At 39.8% G+C, this 16,678-nt stretch overlaps 2 protein-coding genes across 4 annotated transcripts in view; both read left to right on the forward strand.

The window, feature by feature from the left end:
• Positions 1 to 15,770, forward strand: part of LOC104419914 (membrane-bound O-acyltransferase gup1) — a 33,446-nt gene extending 17,676 nt beyond the window's left edge. The window contains exons 17-18 of one of the 3 annotated variants that reach the window (XM_039301768.1): positions 14,760 to 14,835; positions 15,408 to 15,770. In XM_039301768.1, coding sequence (XP_039157702.1) covers positions 14,760 to 14,835; positions 15,408 to 15,463 — 132 coding nt within the window. In that variant the 3' untranslated portion in view covers positions 15,464 to 15,770. The other 2 variants (XM_039301769.1, XM_039301767.1) reach the window with 2 other exon arrangements.
• Positions 11,614 to 13,451, forward strand: LOC104430693 (peroxidase N1). The gene is given in 4 exon segments (XM_039301773.1): positions 11,614 to 11,803; positions 11,805 to 12,117; positions 12,304 to 12,466; positions 12,872 to 13,451. Coding segments are annotated over 4 exon segments (993 nt in total). The 5' UTR covers positions 11,614 to 11,714; the 3' UTR covers positions 13,300 to 13,451.
• Positions 15,771 to 16,678: the final 908 nt, after the last annotated feature.

The following is a 16,678-nucleotide window of genomic DNA, read 5'->3' on the forward strand; positions in this document are numbered from 1 at the left end:
GGATGATCACCAACTAGGTTTAATGTGAAATGAATTCATAGGCTCAAATGGGCTATGCAATGGATAAAAGTGTGTACGATAGAGAAAGAACTGCTCTTCATCATTCTAAGGCACTTAAATTACCACATGAATTCAATGTAATAGCATGACTAGAAGATTGATGTAAGTAAGAGCAAGAAAATTTCAATCCATTTCCTTCACCTTATGGTGCCATCTTACCTCCAATTTGCCCCGATGTGGGGTGGTTCTTGACAGGGATAATTTGAAAGAATTTCCACAAGTGTATGTGGCTCAAATGGGTTAAGCAATGGTTCACCCATTGTGTTTGAGATAGAGAAATGAATTGCCCCTCATCATTTCGGTCATCGTACCTTTCGCGAGAGAACTCTTTACCTTGCATATATGAAACTTTTTACACTCATCTCACAAGTGTATAAGTAGGGGACTGTGTATAGGATAAGGCTTGCCTTTCATCATACTGACACGTCTCATTCGGCATTCTTAAGCATTGATGTCACTCCATTAAATTGTCTATCTTGACAAATCTCCACATGAAATTGGTGAGCTAAATCAATATGAAAATTCTCTTTTCAAAAGAGTCCAGCAACTTTAAGCATGAAAAGTGTTTGTGACTTCAAAACAAACAATTTATTGCACTCAAAACATGGTTTTCAGCATTCATTCAAGGAATTGTCCCATGAAGGGATTGTCTCAGCAATGGATGTCCTTGGATTGAAAATCCGCTTTTTAATTTGATGAATGCTCCATTCTTGCTTTTGCCCCTGCACAAGAGAACGTGCATGAATAAGATACTATGCAACTCAAAGTAAATTCAAATTGCACAACCATTTTGGCTCGGATCGAGATTTTGTCTCAGTCATGTCACTACTAGAATCTATAGTGCCCCCAATTCGTCATCTGCAAGGAAAAGAACAGAGCGTCATCTCCCCAAATTAATTACGTTTAAAGACGAGATGTACCTCTTTCACCAAAGATGGATGATCCTCTTTAACTTGCCCCTCATTTAATGGGCAAGAATGAAAATTCCGTCAAGCACGGAAATGGAGCACACTTTGTTTGGCCCTTCAAGATGGATATTTAAAGTAGTATCGAGATGTGACCAACATTAACTTTTTAGAAACTTGTTGAGTAACAATTGAACCAATTGCAACTGATGTGCCTTTTTCAGATGCTTTCTTATCGAGTCAAGAAAGTAATGCTCAAACATGAAGTAAATGAGTCAGAAAATTAAACAAGGCTAATCTAACGCATGCTTTTTGGAAATGGCTTGAAAAATGATCTTTTTTTGTTCTTTTGCAATTTTTTTTGGATGAGGAAGCATGAAGAAGCCTAGTCCTCAGAATTCTCCTTGGATGATATTTTCTTTTCATTGTTGGATATCGTCATCGGGCTGGTTTGGTATACCTCATCATGCCCTCAAATTAAAATTTGTAATTTCATTGAAATTCATCAATCAATTACATTTATTGAATGGAAAAATGCCACACTTAATCACTGAAAACATCTCTCAGAAAATAATAGAAATTCCCACACAGGGGAAGGTGCAACCTAGCATGCCCCTAATTAAACAAGGAAAGTGAACTACTTAGGACCATGAATCATGTATGCTTGAGTTCTTCACCCTCCTTGATTGTGTGATGCGAACCCTTCAGGTCAGAGATTCTTCCTTCTAGATATGTCATTAGTCTCTTCATGGTGGCATCAAATTCAGCTACCTCGGGAAAACGAGACGATTCAAAAGTTCTCTTGGCTTTCTTCTTGGAGTCGTAGATTCTTACTGAAGATAGAGTACCTATGTCATCACAGCCCTTTTGCTTAATGAGAAAAGCCACAGTAGCAGACAATTCATCGACTTGACTTTGGAGGTGTGCAATTCGCTTATTTATATTGTCGATGATACGGTCTAGCACCTCGTTTCGACTTGCCATTTTAGATCTCGACCGTGTACGGATGGGTGAGCGAGATCGCTTCATAATCACCTGAAGGAAATAAACGGGAACATGTAAGCATGAGGTGTAAATGGAGAGTCAATCCATGACAATGATCTAATCGATTTTTTTTCATTTTTTTTATTTATTCATGAAAAGTCTATGCAAGAAGGAAATTTCCTAAAAAAATGCTAGAAAAATAGACACCCTAGCAAGATCAAATTTCCTAGACATGAATTGAAAACAAATTCTCCAAAGTTTTTTTTAAATGCATCATTCCCTAGCAATCTCTCATCTCATTTCCAATTGACAAACGAATCAAATCAATGATTGACCTAGATTGTCATGGACCGACCCAAGAATATGACAAAATAAATTGCATTGTATAGGGATAGAAGACTTACTTCACCAAGGAAAATTAACAGCGATCACATAGACAGACGCATGAAGTGTGAGGCTCGATTTCTATCTAGACGGCTTAGCAAAGTGGAGTTAAAAGGGTGGGATGACTTAGTAGCAGCCTCGCATACTAAGCCAAGTCCTCCTAACTCCGGCTCAGTCAAGAATGATACCCCAATGCGACGCAGCCTCGCGGGCAAAGGTAAACATTCTTAACACCAAGAAAACTTTCGGGATTGAGTTGGGCAACCTCTACTACGCGGCCTCGTGGTCGAAGTCGTATCCAACTCAATGCCATCCTATGTATCCTAGTGCGGCCCAGGTCCGGCGGCGGGTTGTGTGTGCAAAAGTGTAGTGAAAAATGCAAAGCATGCACTACAGTTTATATCAAGCAGCACTTCAATAACTTGAATTTAAAACATTCATTTCCAACTCTAACCTGCAAGACAAGGTTTAGCAAAGACTACTCCCCTTATATCTCCTCATCTGCAAAAACATTTAACACCTTAAATGTTAGGGACGTACCTGGGATCCTCGCTGCCAAAAATCATTTTCAAAAAGAAGAAAATTGGCCTAAGTCCACTAAGTGTTTTAACACACGTCCCCAGCGGAGTCGCCAAGCTGTCGCGACCAAAATTTTTCGGGTGTGGACCACCTAGGGTTTGGCTAATGGATTGTTAAGCCTAAACTTAACTCGGGCTCTCCCAAACCCATACCAATTCGCGACTTAGGTTCAAGTTCTTAACATGCAAATGGATTTTATTTAGGAGTCGCCACTAATATATTTTTGGTGGGGTCGATTAGAAACCCAAGTAAAGTAACGAGAGATTTACTTTACTCCTACGAACCAGAGATTATGAATTCGGGGACTTGGTTACGCTAGACTTTTCTAACGCCCTTTCGGTACCTTTCTCTTTTATTTCAAAGAAAATGTTTTGCGGGCAGCTTGGATTAATTTTAAATCTAATTCTCTAACATGCGAGGCGATCATGCGGGTGTGCAATCCATCAATTTAACACCTAAGAAAGCAAATAGAAAATGCATGACTTACCTTGTAGCAACGAAAGCATCTGCAATGTTAATTTAAAATCCACATCAACAACCCCTGGATATGGTTTCTAATTAACACGCAATTTCTCTTTTTTGTTTTCACTTATTTAATGAAAATTATGCAATATGCAATGCAATATTAACTAAATGACCTAACTCTAATGACATGTAACTCCTAGTTGAATGGGCCTAGCAACAACTACCACATGACATGCATTTTAATGAATCTAATCCTAATGATGTGCATGTGACATTTTTCTTTTCTTTCTTTTCTTTCTTTTTCCTAAAAGAATGCAATCTATCCTAGAAAATAAAACTAATTCAACTTATGGCATTTTTTTGTATTTTTCATGAAATTCGAAATTAGGTGAAATGTGAAAATTACCTAATTAGATTAAGATCCTAATTAGTTTATATTAGGAATTAGGTTGAGCCAAATCCTAATTTGAACTAAAATATTATCTTAACCTAAATGATCCTAAAATGCAATCTATTTGATAAAATACCTACACTTATAATAAATTAAAAAAACTATTATCTAAAATTAAACTAAGTGCAATTTAATTCTAATATGCAATGACGTGCAAAATATGACCTAATTTTATATGACATATGCATGATGATTTTTTTTGCTGTTTTTATTCATTTTCGAAATTAATAATTGCCAAGTAATTAAGCATGCAACCTAAATTAAAATCTAGCAACATAAATTGATTTACTTGAATTTTTTATTTTTATGAAATTCGAAATTAAAATTCCTATTCTAAATATGCAAACCCTAAAACAAGTAATATCCTAACATGCATCTAATCTAACTCAATTTTTTATTTCGAAAATTCATGATAAGTAGAATGCTTTGCCTAAATATGCAAATAACCCTAAAACACGTGATATTCTATCTCAAACATATCTCAAGATAAATAAAAACGATCAAATCCATTCAAAATTACCCCAAAAGGGACATCACATATCGCTCAGTTCAAGGGATAATATTTCGCTAGTAAAATCGATACTTTGATCTTAAGCCTTAAAGATCAAAACATCAATTTTATTCTCGCTTAATTAATTATTTCATCTAAAGCCTTATAGATGAAATAAAAAACCCTGGCGTGGTTGCGAATCGGGTGATACATTGAGATTTTCAATTATGCATAGAGAAATAAACAAAGAAACCAAGATATAAAAATAAAATAAGATAAAATAAACCAGCCTAATAAAATAAAGCAAATCTACCTAATTTGATTTTTTTCTTTTTTAATAAAAGAAAATCTTGACCACCGGTTAGGGACTCCGGCGAAGGGTTCCGGCGAGGAGAGCTCGTCGGCTAGGGTTCCGGCGAGGGCAAACCGGTGGCGGAAGAGCTCCGGCAACAAGAGGAACGGCGGAGACCGGCGTGGGGACTCGCGGGTGCAGGTGCGGGTGTCGCGGGCGAGGGACTCCGAGCGCGGGCTGAAGCACGGCGGAGACGGCGTCGGGCGGCGAGGCAGCGGGGAGCGTCGCGGGCGGCACGGCGAGAACGGGCAGGAGACCTCGAACGCGGGCAGAGGCAAAAGCGGCGTCGGGGCTGCGTCGGGCGGCGCAGCGAGACCGGCGGGCGGCGTCGCGAGCGGAGCGGGGGCTTCGACGCGTTCCGGCGAGGCAACGTCGGATCGGGCCGATCCGGAGCAACGACGTCGGGGAGCAACTCCGGTGCGGCGGATCGAGGTTGATGCGGCAAATCGGCGACGGCGGGGCAAGCGAAACGTCGGATCGTCGCCGGATCTCAGGAGTTGCGGGGCGATGGGACCGTCTGGCGGGTCTCCGGGCGCGGGGCTCGCGGATGAAGATGCGGCGGCGGAACGTCGGGGGCGGTTGGGCGAGGGCAGCGTCGCGGCTTCGGGCGGATCTGGCGCGAGCACTCGCGGACGGGGAGGCCGGCGGCGGTGAGCAGCAGCTAGGCGCCGGCTGCTCTTCGAGGGGAAGATGAACAAGTAGCCGATTAGGGTTTCGACCACTTTTTCTTTTCTTTTTTTTTACTTTTTCCTCTCTCCACTCACTTTTTACCTTTTCTCTCTTTTTACCAACGGAAAGGACCCCCCCTTTTCGACCGTACGCAACTCCTTTTATACCCCAAAAAATTGTATATTCGTGGTATATTTTACTGCCAATTTTGCTCGCGTAAAATTTGATCGAATATATTATTTCACCCGCGCAATATTTTTTTGCATATTCGATCAAAAAATTCCCCTTTTGCGCAAAAAACACATCCGAGTGTATATTACCTAAAATCTTAACGGAATATAAAACTTGCCTAAACTATATGCCATGTGATTTGATTTTTTTTTTTTATATATATTATTTAGCAAAAATTAACCCCAAAAATTTAGGTGTCAACAATAATCACTACTTATATGCACACGAACAAAAGTCATGCGGAGAACGACGTGCACTACTGTCAACGTACCCCATTCCTTTTTTCCACTCGCTCGAAAGATTCAAGAAACTCTCTGTACGACCTCTCTTTGTCTCGCTCGCCAGCCATCTTTTTATACTGCTTCTCCATAGTTTTGACCTCTCCTTCACGCTATATATACATGCCCATTGTGCATGCATTGCATCATACCAAACTCAGAACATCTTAGAAAATGAACATCTTAGTATTCTACGCTGAGGCTTATTCACTTTATTCCACTATTTTCGTAACAATGGAGGTGGCTTCCTTCTCAACAGAGCCACCTTGTTCATGATGCTCCTCACATTATGCATTGCACCGATTTTGTGCAAGGACGAGGTACGAGAGTAGAGTCCTACTCAGGTTCGTGTCCGCGTGCCGAGGCCATTATTAGGTCAACGATTCAAGCCCATTTCCAGTCCGATCCCACTGTGGCTCCTGGGCTGTTTTTTTTTTTTGGTCGGTCCTACGCTAATCCTGCGTTAACACTCACTTTCAGACTTTTGTCCTACCTCCTTGTAGTGCGTGGGAATTGAAACCCACTCCTAAAATGAAATCGTTCCCACCCCAATCCCCTCATGAGAAGGTGGGGATTTGAACCCCTCACCTCCCCCTATGCACTTTCATGATCGCTTCATCCAGGGATGTGACGGTTCGGTTCTCATCAATGGGCCCAACGCTGAGAAAACGGCGCCTCCGAACCATTTGCTGAAAGGATATGAATTGATCAATGACGCGAAGACCCAGCTCGAAGCTGCGTGTCCTAGTGTCGTTTCATGTGCTGATATTCTTGCTCTTCCAGCCCGTAATTCCGTTGCTCTGTTATTTAATAGTCATGTGCTTCCATTTGTTAGAGATCTCCGCTACAAGGTGCAAATCTCTGTGTGGATCAATTTCATTCACTTCCATGCAAATCTTGGGCGAGGTCCATGATATATGTGAGGGTTCTGGACTGGACGTGGATTCCTTAATTTTCCGATAGATATAGTGATGCCCTTGATGCAAGGCCTAGTTTTGTTACTGGTTATCTACTAGCTACAAGGAGAATAACTGGTATCATTCAAGTATGCATATATTCCTCTTAGTTGCATACATTGGCAGTTGATGAGCATGATGGGAGAGTTGACTTGTATAAGACTAGGAGATTTAAGCCGTTTAAGCAGATGCACAACACTTTTATTAGATAGCCAAATAAACTTTGGTAGCAACACTGAAGTTTAGCAAGACAGAAGTTAGGCCATGAAGTCTAAGGACACAAATGATGCAGATTGATAACGTGAGGAGTTGTAGATGAACCAATAACCATTAGGTTTTAACATGCGTGGTTGTTAGAGATCTTACCTTAGTTATAAATTTATCAGGTAAAGCTGAAGTCGTTTTTTCCACTCTCTATTTCTAGACTTTTAAATCTACCTGTTTAGGCTTCATGACTTTTGGGTTGAATTTCTGCTATGACTTACCATCAGGTTGAAAACACTATTGGAGAGTTAGGGTGCGTTTATTTGCGTTTCTGTTTAAAAATTGTTCCAGGGAACAGAAATAGAAAAAAATGTTTCTGTTCCTGGGAACAATTTCTGAACAAAAAAACGCGTTTGGTAAACTTGTTCCGGGAATCAAAAATAAATAGAAACACGTTTGGTAAATTTGTATAATTTTTTATTTCTTTTATTTTTCTATTTTTTTCTATTTTTCTTTTTTCTTTTTTCTTCTTTTGGCCGGTCGCCGGCCTCGGCCATGGTCGGCGGCCGACGAGGGTCGGCGGCCTCGCCGTAGCTGGGCAAGGGTCGGCCTCGCCTTGGGGGCGAGCTCGGCCTCGCCGGATCCGGGCGAGATCGAGCTCGCCCGGCCCGACGCGCCGACATCTCGTCGGATCGGGCGAGCTCGAGCTCGCCCAGCCAAGGCGAGGCCGACCCTCGCCCAGCTACGGCGAGGCTCGGCCTCGCCGTGCCTGGGCGAGGCCGCCGGCCCTCGTCGCCTGGTCGCCGAGTCGGCCATGGCCGAGGCGGCGACCGACGAAAGAAAAAGAAAGAAAATAAGAAGAAAAAGAAGAAAAATTTCAAAAGTGTTTCGATTTGTGTTTGAAACAAGAAACACAAAATTTGTGTTTCTTGTTTTGTTTCTTTTGTTGCGACTGCAGGTGCTGGAACAAAAGAACAAAAACAGAAAAAGTGTTTAAAAACAAAAAAAAAGAAATACAAACAAACACAGCATTATACTTTCGAGAAGTCAGTGCGACTGCAGGTGCTGTCACAATCACTTGCCTCATGGTCTGTCCATTGCTGTGTTCATGGCTTCGGCAATAGTCTCGTAGTATAATTTTACACGAGTTTTTGGTTTGGGCATTATATTGTATTGATAAAGACAAAGATGCCATTGAGCGTAAAAATCTCTTGGTCGTGGGTACATTTTCTATTCCTTCATAAAGAAGGTACTAGCTATCATTATTTCAGTTTTCCATTTTACACAGTAGTATTGGAGCAAGCTCCATTCTGGGCGAGCACTTCACAAGATCCAAGTCTGTTGATGCTTTGTTGATACTTAAGCCAGTGCAAAATTGGTTTTGAGCTCACTTTTCCTCTCTATTGGCAATTGAAACTGTAACTAGAGTCTGGGAGGAGTTGGATGGATGCTGCTCTAGTGGGCAAGCGGAGATCGTCAGCCGTTTCTGATATCGCAGAGCTCTATTAGCATCTAAGAGATTCTGCCAAATTTGTCCTTTCATGTCACTACATATATCATTTATTGGGGATTCTTGAACTTGAACGATTAGTTCTTGCTACTTGCGGAGCTGTTATCTTTGTTTTCACCTGTCTTTTTTTCCTTCTTATTCCCTCAATTTTGGACCTCCAGGCATTGATAGAGCATCCATCTTGCAGGATGCCTGTCCTTGATGGCATGTTTTTGACATTCTATGTGGGGACCAATGCAAGTTAGATATCAACTTATCTTTGCCATTAATTGGACAAAAGTGACCAGAGTGACCTATTTCCCTGTTTTGCAGCTCATGTTTCATATCCAGGATGCCAAACGGAAAGGACGGTGAATCAGACACCATGATTTGAAAGGGTTGTACTCAGTTGCACCACTGCACAGTAGGATTATTTAGCAATCGACCACGGAGAAGAGCATTGATGAAATTTCTGGACATACTGACCTTGGCATCAGAGTTAACCTGGAAAGGCATTCCATTACTCCTCCCGGCACTCGGTGGTAGAGTCAGATTTGTTAGCCCTGTATGGACTGGTAACTCTTCAGTGCTCGTGAAAGGTGGTGCTGCTGAGAGCTATTTTTGTATAACGTTGTTTTGTCCTAGTCAATTGGTTGTGATGTAACACATAGTTATCTATGCAATATAAATTAATCAGATACAGATGCACATGAAAATGATATCAGTCAGGTTGCTCTTTCAACATTTTTGAAATATCGAAATGAACGGGTAATAAGGCCATTTTTCTTTGTCGAAGTATTAAGGCCACTTATGAAGAATAGGAGTGTCTTTGATTTATGATCCATGTACATTTACTTCAAGTGTGCATTATTTTTACTATTTTCGTGTCTGCTATAAATTGGACAAAAGATACGTAAATCCTTTGTAGAGATAATATCCGAAAAAAATATGCCTCTAGTGTGAAAACTTGGCATAAATGGACGCATTATTGCTAAAACTTTCAAAAGTTACACCTAAGTGTCACAAGTGCCAACTCCGGTAAGACTTGTTAGAATTCAACTTAGCATTATTTTATTAAAAAAATTGGTTTATGAGACTTGCCGAAATGTTCACTCAGCATCCTTGTCCCCAAATGACATCGTTTTGTCACCAAATTTGATTTAAAATATAAATGCTAATTAAATTAAATTTTTAAAAAATAAAATTTAGAAAAAAGGAATCAGATCTGGGGCTGTGGAGGCCCCGAGTCCTTTTTTTTAAATAAAAAAATAGTTTTTAAAATTTAATTTAATTAATATTTATATCAAAAATCAAAATTAAACCAAACAACGTTGTCTTGGGCTTATCTAGCCATGTTAGTGCCGCATGTCAGCGCCAATTGGATAAATTTTTTTAAAGAATTGTCACATCAATTAAAAATCTCGCTAGAAAAAGCCACGTGAGTTGGTTAGCCGGAAATTATTGCCGTTAACACTTAAGTATTCATTTCTTCTTTGATTTTGGCATCCAAGTGTACTTTTTGAAAGTTTTGACACTTACATGTCCACTTGTACCAAGTTTTGGCATTTGGAGTATCCACGCCTCAATAATATTCTAATATAACTTATGTAACTTTTAGGATGTCCCAATAATCAACTTGCCACAATATCAAATTTTCCATTTTCCAAATCATCTTGGGAGGATTTCAATCGAGAGTTTTTAAGGCTTACTGCTAAATCAAATTTCTTCTTTATTAATCTCTCCTTTATTATTAGTTAGAAAAGCTAGTGACTCTTCTCACGTGGAATTTAAAATCTCTATGTTTAGACGCTTTGAGTCTCTCTTTTAACTATAGCTATTGGCATGCCATAATTATCTAGATGAAATATCCTATCTAGAAGGAGACCTTCCAGAATGTGCAACTACCAATCATCACACTTCTCTGAAAGCATAGGTCAAAATAGTAAGACAATAGATGCATGCACAAGTGAAATAAATTATAATGTTAGAAAGTCCAATTCAAAAGTTTAAACTATTATGTAGCGGGATAATCACTCAATCAGTCCTAAACCTATTATACATATGTCAATTTAGCTTTCAACTTTCAATTTTGTCAATTTAATTTTAAGCCTTCTTGCGAAATTTTAATGTAGTCATTTAGTTAATTTTTGCTGAAAATTGCTGATATGACGTATGGCCACATAGAGGTAGAATGACAAGTGATTATTGGATTGTGACATATGGCCACATAGGTCGATAGACAATGATTGGACTATCACCTCAACAGTTTTTAGCGAAATTTGGTCAAAAGGATTATACTAAAATTTCACATAAAGATTTATAATTAAATTGATAAAATTTAAAAGTTTAGAATTAAATTGACATCCGTACAATATTTTCATGATTGATTGAATAGCTTTTCCAATAGATAGAAAGAGACCACATTATATAAAGAGTATATAAAACCCATGATCAAAGCAATATTAGATATTTCAATACTGCATTGGAGAACAAAAAAAATTCAATAAAAAAGGAAAGAAAGAGAAAACTCCATAAGCCAAACATACAAATACATGTGTATGCATGCATCGGTCTTCAAAGTCAAAGGAGCAACGAATGTTAAACAGCCGCCAAAAGAGGAGAGAGAGAAAAAGAAGAATTTGACTTTGGTCCACTACCGGCGCTTTGGATATATTCTCTTCTTTCGACGCGGTTTTGACGATTCTTTGGGGCTAGGCAAGAATCGCGCAAAGGGCCAATTTTACATAATTAACAAAGCGACAGCCCCTCCTCTCGTTTTGGTTTCATCCTGCTCTCGAAGCCCTCTCTTGCCGCCTATTTTGACCCTAAATCAATGCGACGAACACTAGTGCCATTCACTTTTCTAGAAACGCCCTCGTGGAAATGCAGATTCAACTAGTGGCGTTTGTACTTTAATCACTAAGATATGCATGCATGCGAACAAAACCCATGCAGAACACGACATACACTATTATTATCGTACCCCACTCTTTTTATCCACTCGCCCGAAAGATACAAGAAACTCCGCGTAGGACACCTCTCTCTCGCCAGCCATCTTTTTGTACTGCTTCTCCCTAGTTTGACCTCTCCTTCGTGCTATATATACATGCACGTTGTGGATGCATTGCCTCACACCAAAGTCAGAACATCTTAGAGAATCAACATCTCAGTCGTCTAAGCAAAAGCTTATACACTTCATTCAACTATTTTCGTAACAATGGAGGGTCGCTTCTTTCCCAACAAAGCCGCCTTGTTCATGATGCTTCTTACGGTATGCATTGCACCAACCTTGGTACAAGGACAAGGTACGAGTAGGGTTCTCAAGTTCGTGTCCGCGTGCCGAGGCCATTATTAGGTCGACCGTTCAAGCCCATTTCAAATCTGATCCCACTGTGGCTCCGGGGTTGTTGAGGATGCACTTTCACGACTGCTTTGTCCAAGGATGCGACGGTTCCATCCTCATCGATGGGCCCAACGCTGAGAAAACGGCCGGTCCGAACCGTTTGTTGAGAGGATATGAAGTGATCGACGATGCAAAGACTCAGCTCGAAGCTGCATGTGCCGGCGTCGTTTCATGTGCTGATATTCTCGCTCTTGCAGCCCGTGATTCCGTTTTTCTGGTACTTTATAATCTCGTGCTTCCATTTATAACAGATCTCCGATATGAGTGCAAACCAATGTGGATCAATTTCATTCACTTCTACGCAAATCTTGGCGACGGCAACATGATTGATATCTTTTAATTGCAATGAATCTTCAAATATTTGAGATATCTTGAGTGATGTGATTCATGAAATTCAATGCAGACGAATGGACGAAGTTGGGCCGTGCCGACGGGACGTAGAGATGGGCGGGTCTCCTTGGCATCAGACACTGCAAATTTGCCAGGTTTCCGGGATTCAGTTGATGTGCAAAAGAAAAAGTTTGCCGACTTAGGACTGAACACCCTTGATCTCGTTGCTCTTGTTGGTCAGTATTTTCACTTTGTCGCCATTTCAATTTACTATCCTGCAGTACAGAAGTTGGCAACCGAACGCGTTATACTGCAGCATTTCCAAACCTAATTATTTTTCTCCCGTCTGCTGAATCTAAGGACAACTCCGCCCGTCGGTAGTTGTTATATTTCTTCTTGTCCTGTTGTTAAGGACGACTGTGGCTGTCCCTAAAATCTGATTAATCTTCTTTCTAATTTCCTTTAAGAGCTGTAAACATGAAGTTTATTTGTCATAGGTAAGAGAGAATAGACATATTAAAAACTTGTCGACTTATTGCTTCTTGCTATCTCGTAATTAAATCGAGTCTTCCCATATGTCCATGCGCATCAAAAGGGATACACTGAGTTTCTTTGCTTTTGACCAATTCTTTGCGATACAGGAGGGCACACCATAGGAACTGGAGCTTGCCAGTTATTTAGCTACAGACTCTACAATTTCACCAATACTACATCAAGTGGAGCCGACGCTTCCATCGATCCTTCCTTTGTTTCTCAACTCCGGTCTCTGTGTCCACAAAACGGTGATGGCACGAGGCGTGTTGCCCTCGACACCGGCAGCCCTAGTCGTTTCGATGCATCCTTCTTTGCAAACTTGAGGAGCGGAAGGGGAGTTTTGGAGTCCGATCAGAAGCTATGGACCGATGCCTCCACCAAAACCTTCGTGCAAGGCTTTCTAAGTGGCAAAGGCTCGACCCAATTGGACTTCAACACGGAGTTTGCTAAATCGATGGTGAAGATGAGTAAGATTGGTGTGAAGACGGGGACCGATGGTGAAATTAGGAAAATATGCTCCGCCATTAATGCATGATTTAGATCATTAAAGATGATTGCACTTCGGTATTTCAGTGTTATCTATTGGAGTCGGTGTAAGCTGATTCATGGTGCGTTCTAATGAAAGAAGGGAACGTGTAGTACTTTATAATTAAATAAAATTGATGGCTATCGTCTCAAAAATGAAAATCTTGACCATGAATTTCAAGATTTCTTATATTCTTGTTCTAGTGCCATTTGATATTTTATTCAAAACTAGATGTTGGTGGCTTATTTATTCTAGTAAATGCGTTACAATTGACATAATCTAAGGTTTTTAGTGGCTTTAAAAAAAATGCATTTTATGATAAAACGTAACAAATCTTTATAGAATATCGTAACATATAGAAAATTATATTTTTAAATGTTTTGTTTTTTTATCATATTTTAAAATCATAAATTCGAAGATTTGATATCTTTTCATTTACATTCACAACTCTAAAAAGCGTCTTGCTAGGTGGTACAAAATCAATGACCTATCTTGTGCTTGACTTGGGTTCATTAATTTTTTTATGAAATCGATTTATATTATTATAATGCCTTCATATAGAAAATTAAAATAAAGTAATTTGACACAATTGCAGTATAATTAATAAAAAAAACATGTATACACTTCGGTTGTTGGAAAATAATTCAATATATCCAAGTTTCGATAACTTAATTTGCCTTCTTTTTTTTCTCTTGTTATTCTGTACTTTATTTTATCAGCCAACTATATCTTTAATTATTAGGATCGCCGTTGTTATGTCAAGAAAATTTCCATTTAAAGCTCTGTCACGCTTGTGATAGTGATGTGCGACTCATTTGCGACTTCCGTGCCACTCACATGCTTGTTCTGTAGCAACGTCAAAGATGCGAGGAACCCAATAGTGGAGGGATCTACATCGATGCGACAAACACTAGTGTCATTCACTTTTCTAGAAACCCCCTCCGGAAATGCAGATTCAACTAGTGGCATTTGCCCTATAATCACTACTTATATGCACATGAACAAAACTCATGCGGAGAACGACGTGCACTACTGTCAACGTAAAATATTATCATTTTCTTTGAAAATGGCTTATTGAAAAATATTTCCACCGACTGTTGCTAGACTTTTAAATCTACCTGTTCAGGCTTTGTAACTTTTGGGTTGAATTTCTGCTTTGACTTACCATCAGGTTGAAAACACTATTGGAGAGTTATACTTTCGAGAAGTCAGTGCAATTGCGGGTGCTGTCACGATCACTTGCCTCATGGTCTGTCCATTGCTGCGTTCATGGCTTCGGCAATAGTCTCGTATTCTAATTTTACACGAGTTTTTGGCTTGGCCATTATATTGTATTGATAAAGACAAATATGCCATTGGGCGTAAAAAATCTCTTGGTCATAGACTCATAGGTACATTATCTTCTCTCTCTTTTTTTTTTTTCACGAAAATATTTTTAATATCCTAACTTTTGGATTCACCCGTGTCAGGTTGCAAATCTCGTTGGCTTTGTGATTGAACCATCTGGTATCAGTTGGTTAATTGCTCGATTCCTTCATAAAGAAGGTACTAGCTATCATTATTTCAGTTTTCCATTTTACACAGTAGTATTGGAGCAAGCTCCATTCTGGGCGAGCACTTCACAAGATCCAAGTCTGTTGATGCTTTGTTGATACTTAAGCCAGTGCAAAATTGGTTTTGAGCTCACTTTTCCTCTCTATTGGCAATTGAAACTGTAACTAGAGTCTGGGAGGAGTTGGATGGATGCTGCTCTAGTGGGCAAGCGGAGATCGTCAGCCGCTTCTGATATCGCAGAGCTCTATTAGCATCTAAGAGATTCTGCCAAATTTGTCCTTTCATGTCACTACATATATCATTTATTGGGGATTCTTGAACTTGAACGATTAGTTCTTGCTACTTGCGGAGCTGTTATCTTTGTTTTCACCTGTCTTTTTTCCTTCTTATTCCCTCAATTTTGGACCTCCAGGCATTGATAGAGCATCCATCTTGCAGGATGCCTGTCCTTGATGGCATGTTTTTGACATTCTATGTGGGGACCAATGCAAGTTAGATATCAACTTATCTTTGCCATTAATTGGACAAAAGTGACCAGAGTGACCTATTTCCCTGTTTTGCAGCTCATGATTCATATCCAGGATGCCAAACGGAAAGGACGGTGAATCAGACACCATGATTTGAAAGGGTTGTACTCAGTTGCACCACTGCACAGTAGGATTATTTAGCAATCGACCACGGAGAAGAGCATTGATGAAATTTCTGGACATACTGACCTTGGCATCAGAGTTAACCTGGAAAGGCATTCCATTACGCCTCCCGGCACTCGGTGGTAGAGTCAGATTTGTTAGCCCTGTATGGACTGGTAACTCTTCAGTGCTCGTGAAAGTTGGTGCTGCTGAGAACTATTTTTGTATAACATTGTTTTGTCCTAGTCAATTGGTTGTGATGTAACAAATAGTTATCTATGGAATATAAATTAATCAGATACAGATGCACATGAAAATGATATCAGTCAGGTTGCTCTTTCAACATTTTTGAAATATCGAAATGAACGGGTAATAAGGCCATTTTTCTTTGTCGAAGTATTAAGGCCACTTATGAAGAATAGGAGTGTCTTTGATTTATAATCCCTGTACATTTACTTCAAATGTGCATTATTTTTACTCTTTTCGTGTCTACTATAAATTGGACAAGACATACTTAAATCCTTCGTAGAGATAATATCTGAAAGAATAATACCTCAAGTGTTAATACTTGGCACGGATGGATATATAATTGCCAAAAATTTTAGAATGTACACTTAAGTGTCACCAATACTACATCAAGTGGAGCCTAACGCTTCCATCGATCCTTCCTTTGTTTCTCAACTCCGGTCTCTGTGTCCACAAAACGGTGATGGCACGAGGTGTGTTGCCCTCGACACCGGCAGCCCTAGTCGTTTCGATGCATCCTTCTTTGCAAACTTGAGGAGCGGAAGGGGAGTTTTGGAGTCTGATCAGAAGCTATGGACCGATGCCTCCACCAAAACTTTCGTGCAGGGCTTTCTAAGCAGCCAAGGCCCGACCCAATTGGACTTCAACATGGAGTTTGCTAAATCGATGGTGAAGATGAGTAACATTGGCGTGAAGACAGGGACCAATGGTGAAATTAGGAAAATATGCTCTGCCATTAATGCATGATTTAGATCATTAAAGATTATTGCATTTTGGTATTTTAGTGTTATCTGTTGGAGTCCGCGTAAGCTGATTCGTGGTACATTCTAATGAAAGAAGGGAACGTGTAGTACTTTATAATTATATAAAATTGATGGCTATTGTCTCAAAAAATGAAAATCTTGACCATGAATTTCAAGATTTCTTATATTCTTGTTCTGGTGCCATTTGATTTTTTT

This window comes from Eucalyptus grandis, chromosome 9 (assembly GCF_016545825.1).
Source record: "Eucalyptus grandis isolate ANBG69807.140 chromosome 9, ASM1654582v1, whole genome shotgun sequence".
Classification (NCBI taxonomy): domain Eukaryota; kingdom Viridiplantae; phylum Streptophyta; class Magnoliopsida; order Myrtales; family Myrtaceae; genus Eucalyptus; species Eucalyptus grandis.